This window comes from Papaver somniferum, chromosome 6, assembly GCF_003573695.1.
Source record: "Papaver somniferum cultivar HN1 chromosome 6, ASM357369v1, whole genome shotgun sequence".
Lineage (NCBI taxonomy): Eukaryota > Viridiplantae > Streptophyta > Magnoliopsida > Ranunculales > Papaveraceae > Papaver > Papaver somniferum.
This window is the reverse complement of record NC_039363.1, coordinates 42,940-61,073: the sequence shown is the minus strand read 5'-3', so window position 1 is coordinate 61,073 and position 18,134 is coordinate 42,940. Positions and strand designations below refer to the sequence as shown.

General features: G+C 33.0%; 1 protein-coding gene and 1 pseudogene across 2 annotated transcripts; both read right to left on the bottom strand.

Moving 5' to 3' along the window:
• The window catches only part of LOC113286511, a 7,204-nt pseudogene extending 2,427 nt beyond the window's left edge, over positions 1-4,777 (bottom strand).
• Positions 4,778-13,767: 8,990 nt separating this feature from the next.
• LOC113286608 (CBL-interacting serine/threonine-protein kinase 8-like) lies at positions 13,768-17,548 on the bottom strand. Of its 2 annotated transcripts, none has more exons than XM_026535170.1 (13): positions 16,995-17,548; positions 16,451-16,585; positions 16,234-16,341; positions 16,076-16,150; positions 15,924-15,977; positions 15,693-15,818; positions 15,493-15,582; positions 15,123-15,245; positions 14,850-14,963; positions 14,621-14,734; positions 14,427-14,483; positions 14,266-14,340; positions 13,768-14,154 (listed from the first exon to the last, which is right to left on the bottom strand). In XM_026535170.1, the coding sequence occupies exons 1-13, from the start codon at positions 17,151-17,153 to the stop codon at positions 14,056-14,058; spliced, it is 1,329 nt and encodes a 442-aa protein (XP_026390955.1). In that variant the 5' UTR covers positions 17,154-17,548; the 3' UTR covers positions 13,768-14,055. The 2 variants fall into 2 exon arrangements, with proteins under 2 accessions (XP_026390955.1, XP_026390954.1); XM_026535169.1 differs by having other exon boundaries at positions 14,850-14,972; positions 16,995-17,537.
• Positions 17,549-18,134: the final 586 nt, after the last annotated feature.

Here is an 18,134-nt window from a genome sequence, read left to right as displayed (position 1 = left end):
CCCCCCCCCCCCCCCCCCAACCCCTCCCCCCACCAATTCTTTCCTTTCGACTCTTTAATGATGAAAAACTTCTGGCCTTTCTCACTGTCATAACCGACTATCAATACTGTATGACCCAATGCACTCCCCTGAGGTAACTTCACAAGGCCTGAACTTCCGTAAAAGATTCCGCCCTTATATTCTAAATAATCAACGGAGTTCTGAAATTCCGGAGACAAAGAAGCTGAACACGGTCGGAAAGAAACCGCACGCATTAGGTCCCGGTCACCTACAACCACCTTTTGACAACCCCCGATACGAACAAGGGATGAAAATTTTGGGACACATTTTTGATCTTCGCCAGTGAAGGGATACTCTTCTGCAGTGCATACTCCATTCTGCTTCATAAATTTATAAGAAAATTCGGGATTAGATCCTTTGCATCCATTGGCGACTGCACAATCCACGACATGTTGCACCAACAACTTTACAAGTTCACATTTCTCAATAAAATTCAAACCTTATACTGCTGCAACTGGACCAATAGCCCAGCAACAGCGGCATTCCCCTTGGTGCATCGGAGGTGTAACAGTGGCCTTTCTCTCTTCGGTCCACTCGAGAAGGCAAGGAGACTTTGAATCCTAGCCTTGCTCTCCAGTCGAATAATGGAGATCATTGCGATGAGGCTTGGAACTGAATAGCCTGGCCTTGACCCAAATCTCTGACTGGTGAATGGTACAACAGTCAAATCTGTGGCACTAGTTGTAGGAAGCTGCACAACAAACGGAAGTTAGTATGTCCGCATAATAACAAGGAACTAGAGAACATCAAAAGTATCAAACAACCACACAAAATGATTTTCTTCCTCATTCGCATAAACTTATCAATCTATTATTTGTACGCAATTAAAAATCTGACAATGCTTTCACTACAATTGACATTGGGAAATACCATGAGATACAAATTTCAATAACCAACATGTAAACAAAGGTATAACTGAAGAAACCATGAAAAGAATATAGAAAGGAGCATACTAGTACCTCTGCAGATGCTTGTTTAATACCATGACTCGAATCACATGTGGGGAACTCACGTCCTAAAATGTATTAACAAACTCCAACAATTCCAAATATGTGCAACCTAATATAATGTGAGTTGTAGTCACCTGTGGATGGCTATTATTTCACATGTATATGAAATATTTGGATAACCTTAATGCTTGTTTAAATTTGTGAACCAAAATTACTTGTGAGCAGTATTGTTCTTATCGTTAAATCAAACTAAAATTACTCAAAATATACAACACTTACAAGATAAGAGTTTAGTATCACTATGGTGATAACTAAACAATCCAGCAAACATGTAGAAATGCAAATGTCACACTAACTTTTCTTGTGACATCACGTGGTCCCATTCAATGGTATGTGCATACTTGATCTGATCATAAAATTAGTCGATTATAAACAATTATGAGTAACCCTGAAATATCAACTCGCTTTAATTGAAAAATACCCAAACACATTAAACTTTAAATTAGTATTGAGCACTAAGAAAGTTTATAATTATAATTAAATAATGAAAATTCTTTGAAGAAAATTCTTTGTTGCATCACCCATTAAATCTGATATAAGCTTAAAGATCATGATAAATAACAGATACAGGATGAATTAATATAAAAGGTGTTAAATACTCAATGAATATCATTTTCACAAATATGGAGAAATTTATCAAAAAATAAAACCTCAATTTCATAGAGGATGCAATGAGTTTTGGACAACATAATAAAAATATTCATGAAAATATGAAAAAAAATCGTAATAGGTTACTCAACTCGATAATGAGTTAACTTATATAAATTTTCTTTTATGCACTTTTGAGAAATAATGTAAAATCATGTGTCAATTATTTAATCATCATAATGTATGATCAGATATTGGACACTACAATGTTATCTTAAACATGTGAACTCAAATTACTTGTGGGTAATTTTGTTCTAATACATTTAAGCAAAACAATATTATAAGAACTTGATATAATAATGATTATGACTGGAAAAATTATTTGACATCACTGTGGTGATTGCCAAACAACTCAAACATAATGCCATAATAACTAATAAACCTTTCCTTTACGGCTTGGCGTGTTCGTGCTTACAATAAAATTATTATTATTGCTAAGATAAAACACTCTAGTATCACTGTGGTGATAGCTAAAGAATTATGACCAAAGAATCTTAAGCACAATAATTTTGTACGTACATTTGAAATTATCATCAACATTGGGAGAAAAGTGAAACATAATGACACAAGACACACTCAAGATTCAAATCAATTCATATCCATTTGATCAACAATCATATCAATCAGTGTTTTCTTAAATATGTGAACTCCAATTTCCTTCGGATAAATTTTGTTATGATATATTAAAGAAAAACAGGATTACAAGCATTTGACAAAAATTGTGATCATGACCAAAAGTGATTTGACGTCACTGTGGTGATAGCCAATCAACTAAAATAATGTCATTATCATATGATGTCGATAATTGAAACACCTACACTTTATGGTTAATAAATGCATGCTTATAATAATATTATGATTATATTGACATATAACACTATAGCATCACTTTGGTGATAACTTAAGAGTCTCAAAATAATTTCAAGTATAATCCCATAAAATTTTAAAAACAAATAATGTGGGAGAAACCATACCATAATGCACAAGCACACAAACCATATCATAATGCACACACAAATTTAATGTTGTCAAAAAATGGTTTTGATCATAAAATTTATAATGAAACTCGATAAAAAAATCGTTTGATTGTTTTGATAAAGCGGAAGCGTAAATTAAATTACAATAAAAATTGGTTTCATTAGTTTTAAAATTAATACTGTCTCGTTATCTTAATATTAACTAACGCGTATACATGCCAATATTAATGTTTCCAATTTTTAATGTCTTAATGACCATTCACGTGATGAAAATATTATGCTTATCTTCATTTGCTTTGGAGCACTTATTGATTCCTTCCATAAAAGATATAATGCCTAATAAATATTTTCTCATGTATATCATATCTCCAGTTTACCTCCATTTCACATACAAGGTAAGTATTATATGAATTTTAGTGGAACAGTAATGCATGCTTATGACTACATGATGTCGACATTATTCAATTTCATTTTTCATCATAATACGTTCATTATTACCTCATATGCTCATTATATGCCAGAATAAACTCATTAGGCCAAAAAATAAAATGTATTAGATAAGAAATATTAATTTATTTAAAAGTAAATGATAGAACATTAGTATTAAATTAAAATATATATTCCTTCAAAATTAAGTAGGTCATTAATGTTGAAATATATTTTTCTTCCCAAATTAAGAGAAAGTAATATAAAAATATAAAAGAAAATAATAAGCAATAATGGCCATAAGATCTTAAATTGTATACCATAATTTTCAACTGATTTGATTTTGATGAGATAAAGGAAAATCACACATGATTTTGATGAAATAGTAATAAAAAACACATGAACACGAAGTGTGAGAATGATATGTGTCATCATAGTTACATGCAAAAAGTAATGCAATTCCATAAGATTAATTATGTTCACAGAAGGAAAAAAAAAGTGAACAAATATTAAACCCAAATTTATGTTATTATTGCATACGATTAGCGGACGATCATGAGTTTTAAACACAAGCTCTAGATGCCAACTATAATTTTTAATTTATAAATATACTTAATCAGGATCGTGAACTTCATGATAATCACACAATAAATATGTAAGAATAGTATATGAGAAATACCTTAGAGCGCAATCCTTAGTCTGTGATCGATCTATCTGGAACAACGGTAATACCTTGTGGATTTCATGGTTTCTCTCTCTTGACCTAATGCGTGTCGGTCACCAACAGCCACCTTTTGACAACACCCGATACGAACAAGGGATGAAAATTTTGGGACATGTTTTTAATCTTCATCAGTGAAGGGATACTCTTCTGTAGTGCATACTCCATTCTGCTTCATAAATTTATAAGCAAATTCGGGATTAGATCCTTTGCATCCATTATCGACTGCACAATCCACGACATGCTGCACCGACAACTTTACAAGTTCACCTTTCTCAATAAAATTCAAACCTTCTACTGCTGCAACTGGACCAATAGCCCAGCAACAGTGGCATTCCCCTTGGTGCATCGGAGGTGTAACAGCGCCTTTCTCTCTCCAGTCCACTCGAGAAGGCAAAGGAGACTTTGAATCCTAGCCTTGCTCTCCAGTAGAATCGGAATGGGGATCATTGCGATGAGGCTTGGAACTGAATAGCCTGGCCTTGCTCCCAAATCTCTGACTGATGAATGGTACAACAGTCAAATCTGTGGCATTAGTTGTAGGAAGGTGCACGGCAAACGGAAGTTAGTATGTCTGCATAATAACAAGGAACTTGAGAACATCAAAAGTATCAAACAACCATACAAAATGATTTGCTTCCTCATTATCATAAACATATCAATCTATTATTTGTACGCAATTAAAAATATGACAATGCTTTCACTACAATCGACATAGGGAAATACCATGAGATACAAATTTCAATAACCAACATGTAACCAAAGGTATAACTGAAGAAACCATGAAAAGAATATAGAAAGGAGCATACTAGTACCTCTGCAGATGCAGCTCCGATGTCAGATATGGCATCCTCAATCTTCTTTCCAACTTGTGTTAGGATATCGTCCATGTATTCGGTCAGGCTTATCTCTGTTGTATCTGGATTGTGCTTCATGTCAATCAAGGACTTCCACTTCTGAACCTTTTGAGCATCTCAAACCATTTTGTCAATTTCACTCTCAGAAAGATCTCCAGATGATTTGATGGTAATCTGTATCTCTTTATTAGAATGCTTGTCCCTGGTAGATACGGATTACGATACCCTCGATATCAATATCAAATGTGACTTCAATACGAAGGCTTTGTTCTCATTCATCTTCCAAATCGGAAGGATTTGAGATGCATAGAAACAAAAATAGTTAGTAAAAATTTCATAAAATGGCACCAAGTCAAACAAATTAAACTACACAAACCTGAATTGTCTGTCATGGATGGCAAATCCCTGATGGAATCCTAAACCAATCATTCGCTTTCTACAGAAGATAGTATAAGTTTTAATTTATATATATACTTAATCGGGATCGTGAACTTCATGATAATCACACAATAAATATGTAAGAATAGTATATGAGAAATACCTTATAGCGCAATCCTTAGTCTATGATCGATCAATCTGGAATAACGGTAATACCTTGTGGATGTCATGGTTTCTCTCTCTTGACCTTAAGCATAATGAGTAATTCCTTAGATACAATAGTAATGGTTATTGTTTCTCTTTCATAGGTAGAGAGAGGAACAAGTTCCTAGTGTTTTAGTATAAGACATTAGATCTCGGTCGTCCATCAAGGAAGAGTATAAATAGGATACTAACTCCTTATATAAACCATGGATTAGATATTTAGCAATATCCTAAATATAACCAGATTCTCACATGGGCCCAATAAAGATAATTATGCTATAAAAAATATCTTACAGATAGTGCTGGTTGGGCTGGTCACTGCATGACGCTTGGATGGAACAAACCTGATTAACTTGGTTTTAGTCACAGTCCTCAATCTCTGATTGTTCAATGGAATAGTTGTTTCATCACTTGCACGCCGCTGCATGGTGAATGGGACTCAGTATAATCTAAATTCTCACAGAATTACTTGTTTTCTCATTAGCACAAAGAAAACATCATAAATCGTACAAAAACTAAGAAATCATTCTTTCACTACAACTGAATCGGACCATAACAAATGGACAAATACTAAAACAGTACCCCCAAAGGCCCTAAATCATGTAAGAACAACCTACGAAAGTAAACAATATCTCCATTTTTCACTGAAACTTAGATGTCAAAACAAGTATAAACAGCATCACACACATCTATTGATTCATTGAATGAGAAAGAAAGAAAATAAATTAAATATACCCCTAAATAAAAGAATCTAATGATTTTTATACATCCTAAAATAAACCAAAAAAAAAAATCCTAACAGAAAATCAATAAACCGCATCCCTAAAAAGAAAATATAAGAAATCCATAAATCACATGATCTCATGATTTTTAATACATTAAAAACCCTAATTAACCACGCACATCTGATGTGATCCACACAACATGCTTAAATCCCCAATCTCCATTTTGACATCATCTAAAACCATACAAGGGGACTTGTTTTCTTTCTCATTCATAGAAACACAACATCATCACCCTCTTACCATACATGAATAATATACATAAAAGATAAAATCGATGATGACTATCATAATCTTGTCATGCTTCACCGCAAAAAAGAAAAGAAAAAAATCCAAACAAAAAAAAACTTACACGTCTCAGAGAAGTAGCCATTTAGTTATTGACAAGTTTAGAATGGAAAATAAAGAGAAGATATGAACAGGGTTTGATGGGTATTAGAGAAAAAAAAAACTAAAGAAAAGGAAGGAGAATGAGAAAGAGAAACAAAAACTGGTTTCTGATGGGTTTCATGAAATGACTGATGAGAAGCAAAGAAGTAGCCACCTAGCTACTTGGTGAAACAAAGAGGAGAAGGAGAAAGATGCAGAAATGGATTGCTGCTAAAGAGTTTTGGTAGGTAAACTAGACAGGTAAGAAGATGATAATAAAGTGAATATTTTATTACAGGGTTTGTTGTCCGGAATACTAAGGGTTTGTGCTGAAGCTATGAAGTGTGGGTGGGTCAGTCACTAAGAAGCTTTATTCTTAATATTTTATTGTTTTCGAATTTTTGAAAAGCAAAATATGTAAGATAATTTTTTATAGGATAATTATCTTTATTGGGCCCATGTGAGAATCTGGTTATATTTAGGATATTGCTAAATATCTATAACTTGGTTTATATAAGGAGTCAGATTCTTAATATATCTCTTCTTTGATGGACGGTCGAGATCTAAGGCTAATACTAAAATCCTAGGAACTTGGTCCTCTACCATCACTATTATATCCAAGGAATGAATTACTCATTATGCTTAAGGTCAAGAGAGAGAAACCATGACATCCACAAGGTATTACCGTTGTTCCAGATTGATCGATCACAGAGTAAGGATTGTGCTATAAGGTATTTCTCATATACTATTCTTTCATATTTATTGTTTGATTATAATGAAGTTCACGATCCTGATTAAGTATATCTATAAAATTAGAACTTATAGTTGGCATCAGAAGTTGTGTTTAGAACTCATGATCGTCCGCTAATCGTATGCAATAATAACATAAATTTGGGTTTAATATTTGTTCACTTTTTTTTTCCTTCTTTGAACATAATTATTCTTATGGAATTGCATTACTTTTTGCATCTAACTATGATGACCCATATCATGCTCACACTTCGTGTTCATGTTTGATTTACTACTATTTCATCAAAATCATGTGTGATTTTCCTTTATCTCATCAAAATCAAATCAGTTGAAAATTATGGTATACAATTTAAGATCTTGTGGCCATTATTGCTTATTATTTTCTTTTATATTTTTATATTGCTCTCTCTTAATTTGGAAAAAAATATATTTCAACATTAATGACCTACCTACTTTTGAAGGAAAATATATTTTAACTTAATACTCATGTTCTATTATTTATTTCATTTAAATTAATTAATTTTTCTTTCCTAATACATTTATTTTTTGGCTTAATGAGTTTATTCTGGCATATAATGAGCATATGAGGTAATAATGAACGTAATAATGATGATAAATAAAATTGAATAATGTCGACATCATGTAGTCATAAGCATGCATTACTGTTCCACTAAAGTTCATATAATACTCCCTCCGTCCCACTATTAGATGACCTAGTTTAAGTTTGCACAAATTTTAAGGCAAGAAATGAAAGGGGTATTTTTAAGTCTTCTTTACAATTATACCCTTAAGGATTAAAAATTTGTAAAATTTAGAAATGATTTATCTCTCAAACTATACCATGAATTTTCGTAAACTTTGTATCATTCAAAAGCATTTTAAAACACCTACGTAACGAGTATAAACATGAATATCAAATTATACACATTTCTTAATTACCGATAATCAATCAAAATGATAATTTTAGAAATATTCCCTTATTTATGAAATATGTCATCTAATGATGGAACAAAGTTTTAAACTAAGTAGGTCATCTAATGGTGGGACGGAGGGAGTACTTACCTTGTATGTGAAAGGGGGGTAAACTGGAGATATGATATACATGAGAAAATATTTATTAGGCATTATATCTTTATAACAAGAATCAATAAGTGCTCCAAAGCAAATGAAGATAAACAAAATATTTTCATCACGTGAATGGTTATTAAAACATTGAAAATTAAAACATTAATATTTTCATGTGGGCATGTATACGTGTTAGTTAATATTAAGATAACGAGACAGTATTAATTTTAAAACTAATGAAACCAATTTTTTATTGTAATTTAATTTACGCTTCCTCTTTATCGAAACAATAAAACGATTTTTTATCGAGTTACATTATAAATTTTATGATCAAAACCATTTTTTGACAACATTAAATTTGTGTGTGCATTATGATATGGTTTGTGTGCTTGTGCGTTATGGTATATTTTCTCTCACAGTATCGTTTTTTCTTTAAATTTTATGGGATTGTACTTATAAATATTATTATTGGACTCTTTAGTTATCACCATAGTGATACTAGAGTGTTATATCTCAGTATAATCGTAATGTTTTTATAAGCATGAATTTGCAAATCGTAAAGTGTAGGTTTTGCAATTATCGACATCATGTGATAATGACATTATTTTAGTTGATTGGCTATCACCACAGTGACGTCAAATCATTTTTTGGTCATGATCACAATTTTTGTCAAATGCTTGTAATCTTGTTTTTCTTTAATATATCAGAACAAAATTTACCCGCAGGAAATTGGAGTTCACATGTTTAATAAAACACTGATTGATATGATTATTGATCATATTATATGAATTTATTTGAATCTTGAGGGTGTCTTGTGTCATTATGTTTCTCTTTTCTCCCAATGTTGATGATAATTTCAATTGTACATACAAAATTATTGCGCTTAAGATTCTTAGGTCATAATTCTTTAGTTATCACCACAGTGATAATAGAGTGTTTTATCTTAGCAATAATAATAATTTTATTGTGAGCACAAATACGCCAAGCCGTAAAGGCAAGGTTTAGTATTTATTATTGCATTATTTTTGAGTTGTTTGGCTATCACCACAGTGATGTGAAATAATTTTTCCAGTCTTAATCATTATTATATCAAGTGCTTATAATATTGTTTTGCTTAAACGTATTAGAACAAAAATTACCCACAGGTAATTTGAGTTCACATGTTTAAGATAACATTGAAGTGTACAATATCTAATCATACATTATGATGATTAAATATTGGCACATGATCTTACGTTATTTATTAAAAGTGCATAAAAGAAAATTTACATAAATTAACTCATTATCGAGTTGAGTAACCTATTACGAATTTTTTCATATTTTCATGAATATTTTTATTATGTTGTCCAAAACACATTGCATCCTCTATGAAATTGAGGTTTTATTTTTGATAAAGTTCTCCATATTTCTGAAATGATATTCATTGACTATTTAACACCTTTCATATTAATTCATCATATATTCATTATTTATCATGATCTTTAAGATTGTATCATATTTAAATGAGTGATGCATCATTCAATGAAATTTCATTATTGAATTATACTTATAGACTTGCTTAATGCTAGATTTTGTTTTACGAAAAGTCCATTATTTTTGGAAATTTCAATTAAAGGGTGTTATTTGTTTTTACAATTTATGTATGATGACATGTTTTTGAGTAAAGGTTTATGATTAATGTTTTAGGGTTACTCATAATTGTTTATAATCAACTAATTTTATGATCAGATCAAGGATGTCCATATCATTGATTAGGACTGTGCAATATCACAAGAAAAGTTAGTGTGATATTTGAAATTGTACATGTTTGTTGGATAGATTAGTCATCACCACAGTGATGCTATGCTCTTATTTGGTAAATTTTGTATATTTTAAGTCATTTTAGTTTGATTTAACGATAAGAACAATATTGCTCACAAGTAGTTTTGGTTCACACGTTTAGACAAGCATTAAGGTTATCTAAATGTTTCATACACATGTGAAATAATAGCTACCCACAGGTGACTATTATTCCGATGTATTAGGTTAAACATTAGAATTATTTTGAGTTTGTTAATACATGTTAGGACGAGATTCACCCACAGGTGACTCTAGTTATGGTATTAAACAAACATAATGTTGTGTGTATGAGAAGATAAAATATGTACTGGTGTTTTTCATGTCTCACATTGTTCCTTGATAAGGTTTTACCCACGTGAGAATCTTATTGAAGGTACGTACCTATTGTAAGCTTAATTGTCATTTATCTCTAATATAAATTTCAGCTTTTGTTCTTATTAATTGTATATTATGATTATTTTTTAGACTTTTAATGGTCCAATTTTTGGAAGATAAAATTGTTTATCACCTGATGATTTTTCCCATTATTATGTAAATCTATCGATTACATTTTGAGTCTCAATCCATGGATGTTTTATCGAACATTCATTATTGAAGTTGAGAAGAAATTATAGATAAAGTGAAAAATCATAAAGTCTGACAAAAGTGGTGAATATTGTGAAAGGTATGAAAAAACAGGATTTTGCATAGTATCTTCAAAAGTTCGGAATTTTTGCTCAATATACAAGGCTAACTCATCCTTGGCATAATGGTGTATATCAAAGGGATAAATCATACTTTTATGAAAATGGTTAGAAGAATGATGAACCATGCATACTGGCTATACATTTGTGAATGTTTGTTCTTTCTGCAACTGTGTAATTTAAATAGATTTCCATTAAAGTAGTTTCAAAGACACACTTTGGACTAGAAAGGCTGGAAACCTAGTTTAAATCACCTTTAAGTTATGGTTGTTCAGTTGGAGGTGAGGGCTTACATTCCAAAGAATGAAAATTGGATTTCTAAACTATTATTGGTTTATTGGTTTTCCTAAATAATCCACATGGTATTCTTTAATGTTCTAACTGTAGTATGAGATATGTTGAAACCGAAATTATAAATTCATTAGCGATGTCATAATCAGTGGGAGTACGTGGATATATCGTTCAAGAAATCATGATAATAATCCCTTTGTTTAAGATTTCTACCGATATTGTGAATCTTCTCATTATCAGTATGTAAGATAATGAAAGACCACAAATTACTGATCCAACACTCCATAATATAACTACTGCCAATAAAGAAATCTTTTGATAACAACATGAACCAGCATTAAGAAGGTCTCAACAGAGGTTGAAAGAAAGTTATTCATGTTGTTTCGGTGATTTTGTTATGAGAATTTATTACATTTTGATATGGAATGACAAAGACTCGGTTTTAGGTACACAAATATTATGTGTAATAATTTTGATTAATGGATTGATGCTATGTGAGAAAAAATCATTGGTTGAAAGTCAAGTCTCGGATATTGTTTAATTGCTCAAAAGACACAAATCAGTTGTATGAAAGTGGGTCTTTCTGACCTAATACGACTGTAATAGCAACTTCAAGCGGTATAAAGCAAGACTTATTGCCAAAGATTTTACTCCGAAAAGATGCATTGATTATAAATAATTTTTTCTCTCGTGTCAACGAAAGACTTATTCAGAATTGTCATAGTACTATTAGTAGCTCAGTATGACCTAAGAGTTGCATTAATTAAATGTGAAAATAGCCTTTACTGATGATAAATTGTAGTCTAAATTTTTAGAAATCAGAGTATGAAATTTCAGCATCCTCCCATAATGGTATATAAAATTCAACAAAACTATAAATGTTTCAAGTTTTGGATGAAATTATTACAGATTTATGCATATACCTCAAGATCAGTGGGAGAAATTCATTCTCTTGGTCTTGTATGTTAAGACGTACTACCTACGAGTAGTGATCTTGACTTTATGCATATATCTATAGTTTTTTGAAGTAAAGGATATGAATGAAGCTTACCATGTGATAGTAATATCATATGGATTAATAAAGCTCTCGTATAAGGCATATATCGAATATTCAAAGAATTTTGAGATAATAACATATTTAACAGATTTTATTTCATGTTAGATATAAGATATAAATTAAATCTTCATTACGTCCTAATTATAATATGAAACTTATAACAAGTTGTTGATATGTTAACTAAATGCCTAAAGAATCGAAGAACAAATTATGCCGAAGCTATCAAGATTTTGAGATACTTATCTTCACTTATATCTTACAATTAGTTACTCAACCCAATTAGAGTTGATTGGGTTTTCAGACTTCAATTTTTGTGGATGTATGGATTCTATAAAGGAAGAATCCATTAATACTAGTCCCACAATTGAGTTTGAATATTTATGACTGCGATACTTAGAGACCTAAAGTTTGTCTCTACATTGCTGAAATTTATCGTCTTAGCTTCGCAGCATTAAAGCACGATATGATAAAAAGGGAACAAAACACATGAACCTTGAGTATATATGCATGAATCAAGAAATTCAGAAACAATAGTTGTTCATGTATCAGTTTTGAAGTGGATGTTATTTAGTATAACCAAATTGCACTACAAAACAGCGGGATTTTGGGACGGCCACAAAAAGGTATTATGGACGGTTCCCAGTTCCACCATCACTAGCACTATTTTCTCGTGTTTTCTTTTAGGGATGGCCATATTATAACCTTAATTTAATTATTCCATGAACAATAGGGTTGTGCAGACCATGGCCGTCCCTAGTAAATCTCTTTAGGGACATTTTTTAGAAAACAGCCGTCCCTAGGACATACTTTTTTTTGTAGTGTTGGATTACTATACGAAATAGTTCTTCAGTGTTCGCTGAATTTAACATCACTCATCTTCCATCAGGTATAAACACGCCAACTTGTAAACATAGTCCTAGACTTCTCCACAGTAATTATTATTTTCTTTTGTTTTTTTGTTTTTTTCCTTTATGTAATGTTAATCAATTAGAAACAAGAAATAGAAGTATGCTTTCGATTTGCATTGCAATAAGTAAATTAATCTTTTCATTTTCGGGTGAACCCACAACCCGCTGCAGCTCTTTTTATCTCCCGAAGACGTTGACAATCCTTTTTCGGTAAATATAGTGCCTCGTTGTTTGCTGTTATGGCTTAAGTCAATTGAATTTCGGAAGTTCCAATGGGTACAGACAGGAGATGGAGGTGGTTAAATTATTTTTGGAGATTGCTCTAGTTATTCAAACCATTACGCTTGGAAGTTCATCACATCATTTGGAATATCTGAATAAGAACAAACCTACGACTGAGGAAGTAGAAGATGCCAACGGTAAAATTCTTGAGCAGTTACAGGCGTTTTCATGGGCTTCATCTGATTGTGTGGTTAAGTTTTCAAGCCCCTAGTTTCTTTTTCTTTTAATTTTTAGTCTCCAGTTGCTACTCTTTTGAGGTTTGGTTAGGAATTCATGCCTTTTGTAATTCCCAGTTGAAAACAGAACACATTCTAATAGTAATAGTATAATATTTCTGCGTTTATCAGATTTGATTTAGATGCTTGGTTAACTCGAAAATGCAGACTTGCCTCATAGCTTCTCTTTCTGCATTTGACTAGTACATATGAAGTATATCTAGATTGGCGTAAACTGATCCAAATGTATGCAAACTGTCATGCATTGAATTCATTAATCTGAGAAGATATTCAAGTAACATGGTCCAGACTACGGACACACCCAAGCATAAAAATTTGAAAGAAAAGGAAACTCGTATATCATATATTGGTTAATACAAATAGGTAAATACACTCAAAAAAAAATTTGCTGCGCGAGCAATTTGGTACTGTCAAGGTCATAATGCTCAAGTGACCTTCTATGGGATCAATAAGCTATAATCAATCTACAAAGTAACTGTGAACACCATATGAGGGATTCGTAGAGTAGACCATCAGCTCTTTGTACTCCTACTGATCCAGGACTTGGTGGATCCAGACGTTGGCGGTTTCCAGATGATATCGTTGAGATTGCTACAGAAGTTTTTGTAGAACTGCAAACACCATAGATATTTTTGTAAGTGGTAAAATAAGAAAAGAAATGTAGAATTTGCAGCTACTAGATAGACAACACTTGCAAGAGGAAATTTCAAAAAATGATTGACCTTAAGGTATTCGGCAGTCTCGCCAGCTGCTTTCTGAACATCCACCATGAAGAACGAAGGAGCGACCTCAAAAATCTGGATTAGGACAAGGTTGGATGAATCTATGTGCAGTAACATAAACGAAGAAAAAATGGCAGGTAATGGACCATAACACAACTTACCTCCAAAATAACAGAGAAGAGTCCAGTTTTATTTGCTGAAAGACCTTCCATTCTCATCTGAAAAATGAATTCACCACTCGGGTTAAACGAGTTTTTGAAGGACTGTTACTATATGACAGCGTGAGAAGCAAATGGAATTACAGGAAAGCTCAGATGGAGATGCAAGGGGCTATTTGCAAGTTGAAACTGATCACCTTATAATTACGAATGTGGGTCTTGTAACCCATCGACTGTGCAACAACTTCCATACTTGATAAAACAACTTTAGCTGGTTTAGTTGAAAGAAAGCGTGTCTGGTGTTTCGCATCCTGTCAGGTAAGATCAGAAGATTGTCAATACTATACAGGTACAAGGAGACATTACTGTCACATGAACACGAAAAGGAAAGCAACAAAAAAAATTGGTGAAATTCACTGTGAACACCTGTCCACGGTCAAAGATTGATGCAAGGTTCAGGCCTTGAGAAAGAATGATAAGGTCAAATGCGTTTAGCGTTATGGGTGCCATGTTTTCATTTCCGCACTGTTCAGCTTTAGCCTGCTGATCCTGGAAAATTAGATCACCCGTGGGGAAGGAAAACAAAAACCATCGACAATCAGGCCAGTCAATCTCAGAGGAAGAAGAGGCTAAACAGGTGCATGATCAATGTGTTTGAGAGAAATTTCACTAGAGATCAAGTTTGATAGAATAACCAACCTCGGGATCATCAAAGGCAGCATATACATCATCAAGGTTAACATCCTCATATTCAATAGGCCTAACAGCAACGTAACTCCTCTTAAACCACTCGTCATCCCTGATATCGTCCATTCGGATGCGCTACAAAAATTTGAAAAAGAGATATTATCAATCAAGAACAGAACAGAACTTTGAAAACTTCGGTGTATAATTATGTTTCACTGTTTTGGTGTATAACTATGTTTGGCATGAAATGTGCCTAGAGAATGGTGAATGATGCCCTATGGCAACAAATAACAAATGAGACATCATACAGCTTATCAGGAAACCAAGATGAAACTTACAGGAAACCAAGATGATATTTCAGACATCATACGGTTAAACTTACAGTTTGAGGATTTGGGTCCAGTATTCTATATATTAAGGACTTTGCACCAACAGGAAACCAAGATGGACAGGAAAACTCTGCTTTCCCAATCTGCAGAAGAAATAGAACGATTTCAGTTAGTAGTAGTCAGACCGAGGACTAGCTTAGTAAGTAGAGTAAGACTGTAACTTTTTGTATTTTTAATAGTGAGGAAACATCACCTTGTTGTACAAGGTGGTAAGATCAAGCTCATCGAATGGAAGATAGCCTGCCAACAAAACGTAAAGAATGACGCCACAAGACCAGACATCTGCTACAGAACCAACATAACCTTTGTGGCTCAGAACCTACAGTGGACGGATCAAGGGTTGAGAGAACTTCATTATCAATATATGACAACACATGGTTATAAAAATCAAGATATCTCAGTTAGAGTTGTCCACAAAAAATACCTCTGGTGCAACGTAATTAGGAGTTCCACAAGTGGTGCGCAGAAGGCTAACACCCTAGCAACAAATATGCAACAAACATATAGTTTAGTAAGCGATGGATACTGAAGTTAGATGATTGACAATGCGAGGGCCGAGGAATCTTAGTTTCTTACTTCTTCAGGCAAAGCACTAAGTCCAAAATCTGAAATCCTCAGATTTCCTTGGGAGTCAAGAAGAAGGTTTTCTGGCTGCATATGAACATCAAAAATAATTGTAAGTACTATGCGACAGTAAATGGACAACAGGTTTTTAGATGCCAGCTATGGAACACCTTCAAATCTCGATGATAGACCCCCTTACTGTGGCAATAATCCACCCCATCAATAAGTTGCTGGAAGTATCTCCTAGCTTCTGTCTCACTGAGTCGCCCTCTGTGAACCTGCACAAGCATATGTAAAGCAAGACCAACACTTAAGTTCACGATTTCAGATATGAGATACGGTATAATTAGAAATTAACTTCTGGAGATTTGAGTTAGCAAATCTTACAATCTTATCGAATAATTCACCACCTGTTATGAACTCCAGTATAATGTATATCTTTGCACGACTCGCTAATACCTCATGGAGGCGAACAACATATGGATGCCTAACAAGCTTCATAATTGATATCTCCCTCTTGATCTGCAAAATAAGCAAGCTAAACGACTCAATACACCAACACTCGAAATCGTACATCCACTGTTTACAAAGCTTACATAATAGCACTAATTCTAGTAACAAACATGAGAATTTGGGGAGTTATCATAAATTATCTCAAAATCACTGAAAATTGTATCAAATCGGCGAATCAACCTGCGGATACAAATTTTCAGCTCAGACATTACTCAAACAACACTCAAATTGATGGAAAAAAACATGTCAATTCTGAATTTTCAAACTATGGTATCAATCACAGCCAAAAACTAACAAAACCCTTTATTCATTGACTGAAATTTTAAAGTCTACAATCATCAAATTACTCAAGAACCCTAGAAATTAATGGTATAACTAAAAAGGGGGAAATGGAAAAGGAGGGATTTTTCAGTATTGCCTGATCAACCATCTTGTGTCTGATGATAGTAGAACGATCAAGAACTTTCATAGCAACACTTTCACCAGTCTCTGTATTTTGAGCAAATTTCACTTTTGCAAATGTTCCTTCTCCAATTGTTCTACCTACTTCATACTTTCCCACTTTCCTTAAACCCATTTCTCCTCCCTATCAAATTCAATCAAATTCGCACCTCTCTAATTCAATCAACTCATTTGCAGCTACTCTCCTAGTTCTTCTTCTTCTTCCTCCCTCTGTTCTGGAAATCTGATCTTTCGAGATGATCAAAGTTGAAGAAATTTGATTAATTTAAGTTATCTTCTTGATGGTGGGGGTAACTGAAATTTGGTTTTGATGTGATTTGATTGGTTCTTACAAAGGTTTGGTAATAATTTCTGTTTAGAAATTTTGGGGGTTTTTGTTTTTCAGAGATGAGACAGAGAAAAATATTCCTTTCTCCTTGGTCTGGAATTGTAAGGAAAAAAAAGAAGTGACTGTCTTTTTGTGATTTGGACTTTGGTTTTGAATTTTGAATTAGGGTTTATTATTTGTTTAATTGAGGTGTGGTTGGCCAATGAATGATCATTTAATTTTCTTATAATTTTGATTAGTATAGGTTTTGATGAGGTGGGGTTGAGGCGGAAGTCTTAAAGTAGAGGAAGCGAAGAAGTGGGACACAGCTTGCTTGCAGGTTGCCCAACACTTTTTTTAGCCCATTATACATTTAATCTACCATAGATTGTTACGGCGACGGGGATCGAACCCCTGATTTTCTCCTTACTGGAGTTGATACGACACCACTAAGCTATGGTGCTCTTGGACCCAATCAAAAGTTTTTTGATTAACATTTAGTTTATGATGACCAGATGATTAGTTAATAATTTGAAAGGAAAAACAAAAATTAGTTAGTGGTCTAACTTGTGCAGCTTGTAGCCTGTAGGTTCATTGAGCAATGCATCCGCTGCATAATTACATTTTTATTTTACGTTTTTGAAGCATGAATATTAAGATCAACAAGAACATGCATGTTCTTTCTGTTCCAGGCCTGTCTTTTCTGTTTTTCCCATGCTTCAAAAAAAACAATATAAACAAGCCTAAATTGCTATTACACGTGGGTGCTTTGTACCTATAAAGTCATTT

Bases quoted from the DNA above. Each gene is read 5' to 3' on its own strand.
- LOC113286608 (XM_026535169.1), bottom strand. From the start codon at position 17,153: ATGGGTTTAAGGAAAGTGGGAAAGTATGAAGTAGGTAGAACAATTGGA. The intron at 14,735-14,849 runs GTGTTCACAGTG...CTTACCTGACAG, and splicing joins CAATCTTTGACCGTGGACAG to GATGCGAAACACCAGACACG. The intron at 14,484-14,620 runs GTGATCAGTTTC...TTCATTTTTCAG, and splicing joins CCCACATTCGTAATTATAAG to ATGAGAATGGAAGGTCTTTC.